Genomic DNA, 8000 nt, shown 5'->3' with positions numbered 1-8000 from the left:
TACTTAAGAATATGCCCACAGATGCAAGAGTTTATAACTTTATGACTGAGAATTTCACGCGGGATTTGAAAACAGTTGTTATAAAACAAAGGCTTGTTCAATAAACCTGATTTAGCCCAAATGCCTGTGTCTCGACGTATTCTTTGCTTCTACCCAACGAAAATGCTTCCTCAGACCCGGAAATTCCCCTCGAGACCATTATGCCTTTCTGTCCTTCGGTGAAGTTTAGTCGAAGTCCACACGTTGAAACCAAAAAACAGAAAAGTCTGCTAACTGAGCCACCAAGAAAGGCAACTGAAGGTTAAAAACATACAACTCAGACTGCAATTTATTATTCATTAGGCAATTAGCTTTTGTATATATAATTTGTCACATGCATGTTGATCTCTGAATTTTAGTAACTACCATAGATATAGTGCCTATATATGCAACTTTAAACCATGATAAATGACTTTCAAAAGTAGTAACAAAACACATTTAGGAAAAAAAAAAAAGTTAATTTTATACTTATTCATAAAAATGCAACAGCGATTCCACAATATTATATTCTGGAGAAGAAATTTTTACTCGCTACGATGGTCCTGATATAAGGTTAAGAAAACATCGTCACAGGGCACAAGAATGCACATTCAGATACTGCTGCAGTTGTCATTTTGAATTTGAATGTTTTTCAAACAAACATTGACTGTAATCATGATTTTACCACTGTGTTAGCATATGTTAGTGATAGACTATGGCACATTCGGAAATTGGAGTTTACTCTGTAACTGAGAGGAACCCCTGTATACAGTTTACAAACAGCTCTCTGATGGCAACCATCATGATGAATATGTGTTTAATGCATGTTACATATTGTTGTAGTACTGTTTTAGGTTTATATTCTGTTTTAAAACTGGGCTTTGTAGGCTAGAAGATACCCATTGTTGAACATGTAGAGCTGCCTGTTGATTGGATTGTAACTCAGACTGGCAACTCCTTTACCGATCTTCTCCAGCTGCAGCGCAAGTGTGTTGTCCTCTTTGCCTGTTGCTGTATCAAAGGCATAGAACACCTCTTCATTGTAATCATCCAAAAAGCGAGTAGCATACAACACACCACACACCATGAAAGCATTGGTTGCTGCCTTCTTAAACAGCCTCGTTTCCCACGTCTGTGTGACATTGAGCGTTTCGGCTTCATTATCCCACGATATTTTGCTTACCACTATATTACCATGGCTAGCAGCAGTGGCATATATGGCCCATAGCCCTGTCTCATCTACCTCCACATCCACATCACTATTGGCCTGACAGTCAAAGTAACAATAAGGGAACCTTCTGTAATCCTTCCCAATTCGGGGTAGTTCAACCCTGGTGACAGCTTTGTTGTTTATATCATAGCGGCAAATATCTGCAGAGCCGTAGCAGTGATAGTACAGAGCCTCTCCATACAAGACAGCACTGGGGCCTTCGACAGCATTGGCGTGGATGGTGGATGGAGCCACGAGAACATCCTTGTGGTTAGCAGAGGCCATGAAGTCTTCGTAAGATTGATACAGTCTCAGGACATTGCCTGAGATGTGGCTGTAGAGCAAAGGTTGAATCCAGATGCTGTTTTTCAGGCCTTCGCTGTCCATGAGGGCTTGTTGGCCCCATGACCCAGCGATGATGTTTTTACCGTATGGACTGATTTTAGTTGTGACTGGTGCGCTGATATTGGTGATGAGGCCTTTAAGGCAATACCTTTGTTGACCTGGAAACATTCAAGGAAATGTGATTAATCTAAAATTAAACATCACACTATTACACAAGAATGATTTGTATCCATATAACATTACAATAAAGAAGAACTTCAAACTATGACAGTCGAAAAAAATACCTGTGAAGTCTCTGGGGATTGACAAGCATGATTCAACACTGTTTTTCAGGTAGCGGAGTTTCTCTTTTACAGTCTTCATGTTGATTGAGTTCGCCATATGCATCATGTCAACATCTCTTCGCAGTTTGTGGACCTATAGTGACACTAAGGTTCAATAATCGAGTATATACTACTCAAAAACAGGTGGGGATATTTGGCTTTTGGTTTTGTGTCACTTTTTGAGTCAAATTTCAGGCTGAAACTAAACTTGACATTCTCTGAACTTGAATCCACATTTCCAACTGGTCAGTGTTTCAGTAGTTTTTCCATAACTTGCTGCTTTTTAACAAAGAGCTGAACGACAAAATTCACAACAGGTTTTTGATCCATGATAGGACCAATAAATTTACAAGGACGTCCACTTCTGTGTTTTCTGTGAGTCTTCCAGTCTCGCTGTGTCTCTGGTGCAAAACACTCTGTGACACTCTCAGATCCCTATGAGAACATCCTGTCTGAAGCCTCACATTGATAACGCACTGTTGATCATTTGTTAGTAGTCTTGGTCTCATTATGTCAAAATGTGAACAGCATGATAAAGAGGACTGTTTAAATACCAATTCTAGTTGAACCATGAAATGTATTGGTCAATTCATGGATCAAAAACCTATTTGGAATTTTGCCGTTCAGTTCCTTTATGCAATTGTATAAAACGCTGAACAGTTGGACATGTGCATTCAAAACTTTGGAGAAGGTCAATTTCAGTTCACCTGTAAAGGTAAAAATGGATTTTAGCTTCATCCTGAAATTTCACCTGAAAGCTGAATATATATATAAGTTTTTATGCATGGTGTGTACTGTTCTTGTGCTCCAGTCTTTTGGATAACATTTCCTGACATTTGTGATTGGTTGCTACATGGTCTGGTATACCTCTTTTGAGAGTTTTGTTGTTTCGGCGTTGTTCACTTGAACGGAGATGCTATTAATGTTGGTCTCCAGCTTGCTGAGTTCTTCACCCAGCTGCCGCAGAGACAAAGGAGAATATAGGCCCTTATAATTTAGGTACTGGTAAGGCTCCAGCCGCTGTGTTAGGTTATCAACCAGTGTATGGATCTCAGGGAGACGCTGGTTTGACAGATGCACCTAATGGAAAAGAAAACTATTGATAACTGACTCTGGATGAAGTGGCAAATCAAGTATGCATCGTAAACATTCCAAAAAAACGTTAGTGAACATTGCAAATGTGCTTCAACTAAAGGTTGTTTGTCTGACAGATGAAATATGGTTTAACCTTACCTGTTCTTGTAGCCTTTTTAAGGAATCCTCGCAAGATTCAACTTGTAGCAGTGTGGCCTCATAGTTCTCAGCAGGGAACAACCACATGTTGGTGTTCACCTCACATGCACATGAGTTATTTTTCATCTGACCCGACACATGCTGGACCTGGCAGTTACCCTGCCATCAAACATAAAGTAAGAGATGTTGGACAAAGGGTTTGCTCTCTTAAAAATCAACAACAGCTAAAAATTGCACGAGAATGCTGAAAAATACCATTACTAAGCCAAAGAAACAACGACTATCACACTGAAGACTATAACACTGGTTAATACATGACTGCATATCATATCAGTTTTTAGTTACGTTATATAAAATGCTCCCAAAAAACATTGCTACAGATAACATTACTGCATTGTGTTTTTCGTCTGATTGGGCAGCTATTGTTTGTTATAAACCTCTGGTGATGGTCAGTAGTTAGGGCCTGCATTTATACAGTGAATTTCTCTTTTAAGGTCCATACTATAAACTTATTTTGATGTATTATTATGATAGGGGTTCTGTATCTTAACTTTCCTGTACTAATTCAGTGTAGTGAGAGATGGCAATGCTATCATTATATACTCAGAAAATCTATGTTAACTCTGGCATATGTAGAGTTTAAATGTTCTCCCAATGATTGTGGGTTCTCTTTAGGTAAATCAACTACCTCCCAAAATGCAAACACATAGACTCTATGTTAGGTTCATTGAAGACTATCTAGCATTGTGAAAAATAAATGTTTTTGATTCACAATATAATGCGCGCCAAGTCTTGTATCACAGAATTTACACAATATTGTTTTTTTTTAATATTTGAACTTTTACATTCACACATTTTAGCTGCTAAAAAAATATTAAAAAGTGGTACAATTAAAATGATTGCAGATACTTAAGTTATGCAGCACGGAACATATGTTACTCACTGTGGATGCCAGCAGGAGTAGCAAAAGCAGCATGTCGAGGGATGAAATAATGAAGAGTACACTGACACTGAGTTGAACTGTTACTATGATCCGACTACACTTCCTCCCACATTTCTCGTGTGCACTTCATGACAAACCTGGTTATAGGTTGCAGAACTCACTTCTTATTCCCACTGAGTCAGCAAACAAAAAAAGAGATGTGAAACTAGAAAAGGGAAAAGTGCCTAATTTAATCATAGTTGGGCAACCAATATCTTCATAAACATTCATAATTTGGGAAAGAACACAACGTTCCCATGGTGGGGGACAGCGGATGGCCCTGTTTTTCGAACAACATTATAGCTAATAAAGAGTGATGAGTGAAGGCACATTTGTGTTGCTGCTGCAACTAAGTTTGTTGAATTTAATAAACTTATTAATTTAATACAAATCAATTTCCTACACGCTGTTATTACTGTGTTACTGCTATGGCTCCTCACAGTGTCAAGAAACAGTAGCCTGGCGATAATGAGGCAGCTGTCTTGAATCACTTACACGCTTTCTTTTAAGACCTAACGGTTAAATAATTACCATTTTAAATAATAAACACTTCTCTGAGCCTATTTAATGTACAGAGGTGTGAAAATTACTGGTATTCAGTACTTAAGTAAAGGTACTGATACTTAAAAAAAAAAAACTTTGGTAGAAGTAAAAGTAGTGCCAACACTCCCTTAAGTAAAAGTATAAAAGTATACACTAATAAATATACTTATGTAAAAATGTAAATTGATATTTTCAGAATCAGAATAATCTTTATTTTGCCAAGTATGTCAAAAACACACAAGGAATTTGTCTCCGGTAGTTGGAGCTGCTCTAGTACGACAACAGACAGTCAATTGACAGAGAACACTTTGGAGACATAAAGACATTGAGAAAAACAGTCACTGAGCAATAAAAGGTTGCTAGTAATCTGGTAATGCCGGTACAATTATTATTATTATTTTTTGACAGTTGTGAAAAAAGGTGAAGAGTCCTTTAGCAATTAGAGCAGTTTGAATGACTAATAGAGCAATAGTCCGGTGCAATGACCATTGTGCAAAGGGCGCAGAGACTTCAAGAAATGTATGCAGTTTAAAGTGACGAGTAGTCCGATGATCTGGGACAATGTCGATTGTGCAAATGTTGCAGATACTACTCAGCCACATGAGTGGCCAGTATTGGTCAACAACAGATATGCACATAATGCAGCGAAGCGAGACTACTACAGTGAGTGCACAAGTAATGTATAATTGGCCAGACAGAAATGTGACAACAAATTCAAGACTGTTGCAATGAAATTGTAATTTAACTGTTTAAGAAGTTAATAGTAAGAGGGAAGAAGCTGTTGAAATGTCTTCTAGTTTTAGTTTGCATTGTTCGTTAGTGCCTTCCTGTGGGAAGGAGCTGGAAGACCGAGTGACCAGGATGTGGACAGTCCAAGAGGATTTTGCATGCTCTTGTCTTAGTTCTGGCAGCGTGCAAGTCCTCAAGGGTAGGTAGGTGGTTACCGACAAGCTTTTCAGGAGTTTTTGTCCGTTGCAGTCGGAGTTTGTCCACCAACTCAGACTGTGATGGAAGAACACAGGACTGATTAGATGGCCGCTGTTTGAAAGTGTCCTTTTCAAATCTGTAGTAGAAGATGTTGAAGTCGTCGGCTAGTCTACTATTGTTCAGAATCAGAATCATCTTTATTTGCCAATTATGTCCAAAAAACACAATTTGTCTCCGGTAGTTGGAGCCGCTCGAGTACGACAACAGACGACGAGTCAATTGACAGAGAACACTTTGAGACATAAAGACATTGACAAAAAAAACAGTCACTGAGCAATAAAGGGTTAATAGTTATCTGGTAATGCCGGTACATTTTTTTTTGTTTTGACAATTGTACAAAGATGCAGAGTCCTCTATCACTTAGAGCAGTTTGAATGACTAATATAGCAATGACCATTGTGCAAAGGGCGCCGAGACTTCAAGGAGTGTATGCAGTTTAAAGTGACGAGTAGCGCGATAATCTGGGACAATGTTGATTGTGCAAATGTTGCAGATACTCCACAGTCAGTGTGCAAAGGGAGCAGATGCTACTCCGGCATGAGTGGCCAGTATTGGTCAACAACAGATATGCAAATAGTGCAGTGTGCGAGACTACTACAGTGAGTGCACGAGTAATATATAATTGGTCACATAAAAATGTGACTACGAACTCAAGTAAAAAAAAAATTGCCAGCAAGTTGCAATAGAGTTGTAGGTTAGGTGTTTAAGAAGTTGATCGCAAGAGGGAAGAAGCTGTTGGAATGTCTGCTATTTCTAGTTTACATTGATTGGTAGCGCCTACCTGAGGGAAGGAGCGGGAAGAGCTGGTGACCGGGATGTGGAGGGTCCGAGAGGATTTTGCACGCTCTTGTCTTAGATCTGGCAGCATGCAAGTCCTCAAGGGGAGGTAGGGGGGTACCGACAATCCTTTCAGCAGTTTTGATTGTCCATTGCAGTCGGAGTTTGTCCTTTTTTGTAGCAGCACCAAACCAGACTGTGATGGAAGAACACAGGACTGCTGTGTAGAACTGCCTCATCAGCTCACGTACATCCTCTGCTGGGCCTTTTTGAGGACGGAGTTGATGTTGGTTGCCCACTTCAGGTCCTGAGAGACTGTAATTCCCAGGAACTTGAAGGTCTCGACGGTTGACACAAGGCAGCTGGACAACGTGTGGCGAAGGATGCCTCCTGAAGTCCACGATCATCTCTACAGTCTTGAGCGTGTTCAGCTCCAGGTTGTGCCGGCCGCACCACAGGTCCAGCCGTTCCACTTCCTGTCGATATGCAGACTCATCACCATCCTTGATGAGGCCGATAACAGTGGTGTCATCTGCAAACTTGAGGAGTTTGACAGCCGGGTGCGCTGAGGTGCAGTCGTTCGTGTTGAGAGAGAAGAGCAGCGGAGAGAGGACACAACCTTGGGGCGCCCCAGTGCTGATGCTGCGTGTGGATGAGGTGGTCTCTCCCAGCCTCACCTGCTCGTCAGGAAGCTGTAAATCCATTAGCAGATGGCAGGTGAGACGCTGAGCTGGAGAAACTTGGATAAAGGAGTTCAGGGATGATGGTGTTGAACGCTGAGCTGAAGTCCACGAACAGGATCCTCGTGTAGGTCCCTGCACTGTCGAGGTGTTCAAGGATGAAGTGCAGTCCCATGTTGACTGCATCATCTGCAGACCTGTTCGCTCGGTAGGCAACCTGCAGGGGGTCCAGCAGGGGACCTGTGAAGCTCTTGAGGTGGTCCAGCACGAGACGTTCAAAGGACTTCAGGACCACAGATGTCAAGGCGACAGGCCTGTAGTCATTTAGACCCGTGATTGCAGGTTTCTTTGGGACTGGAATTGAAACAGGATGGTACTTCGCACAGTTCCAGAGATCTAGTTAAGATCTGAGTGAAGACTGGCGCGAGCTGGTCTTTGAGGCAGGATGGGGACACATGGTCTGGGCCTGCCGCTTTGTTAATATTTTGTTGTTTGAAGATGCGCCTCACATCCTGTTCGTGGATGGTAAACGCAGAAGTCAGAAGTGTGATTGTAGTCGGGAGTGCGGCCGGATGGGTGTGGGTTGGAAAAGTGTCCTTTTCAAATCTGCAGTAGAAGGTATTCAAGTCGTTGGCTAGTGTGCTATTGTTCTCAGTTTGGGGGGGATCGTCGCTTGTAATTAGTCAGCGATTGGAATGCATATTTAGAGACGTAAGCGCTAAACTGTTTTTCCAACTTTGCTGCATACTTGCTCTTTGCAATGTTAATTTCTTTAGTGAGCAGGTTTCTAGCGCGATTATACACGGCCCTGTCCCCGCTCTGATATGCGTCCTCCTTAGCTTGGCGAAGCTGCTTAAGTTTGGCAGTGAACCACGGCTTGTTGTTGTTGAAAGTGCGAAATG

The 8000-nt window shown here is 41.2% G+C and overlaps 1 protein-coding gene across 1 annotated transcript; it reads right to left on the bottom strand.

Annotated features, from left to right (window-relative positions):
* Positions 1 to 301: 301 nt before the first annotated feature.
* si:ch211-194m7.8 (olfactomedin) lies at positions 302 to 4220 on the bottom strand. The gene is made up of 5 exons (XM_061677474.1): positions 4073 to 4220; positions 3130 to 3288; positions 2764 to 2976; positions 1858 to 1990; positions 302 to 1731 (listed from the first exon to the last, which is right to left on the bottom strand). The coding sequence occupies exons 1-5, from the start codon at positions 4103 to 4105 to the stop codon at positions 887 to 889; spliced, it is 1383 nt and encodes a 460-aa protein (XP_061533458.1). The 5' UTR covers positions 4106 to 4220; the 3' UTR covers positions 302 to 886.
* Positions 4221 to 8000: the final 3780 nt, after the last annotated feature.

The sequence above is a fragment of the Phycodurus eques genome, chromosome 5 (assembly GCF_024500275.1).
Source record: "Phycodurus eques isolate BA_2022a chromosome 5, UOR_Pequ_1.1, whole genome shotgun sequence".
In the NCBI taxonomy this organism is placed as follows: Eukaryota; Metazoa; Chordata; class Actinopteri; order Syngnathiformes; family Syngnathidae; genus Phycodurus; species Phycodurus eques.
This window is presented reverse-complemented; position numbering and strand designations above follow the sequence as displayed.

What these genes read in the sequence shown, in the direction of transcription:
- si:ch211-194m7.8 (XM_061677474.1), bottom strand. Translation starts at nt 4,105, where the DNA reads ATGCTGCTTTTGCTACTCCTGCTGGCATCCACA. An exon ending in TACTCCTGCTGGCATCCACA is followed by an intron (nt 3,289 to 4,072) that starts GTGAGTAACATA and finishes GTTTGATGGCAG; the next exon opens with GGTAACTGCCAGGTCCAGCA. An exon ending in AATCCCCAGAGACTTCACAG is followed by an intron (nt 1,732 to 1,857) that starts GTATTTTTTTCG and finishes GAATGTTTCCAG; the next exon opens with GTCAACAAAGGTATTGCCTT.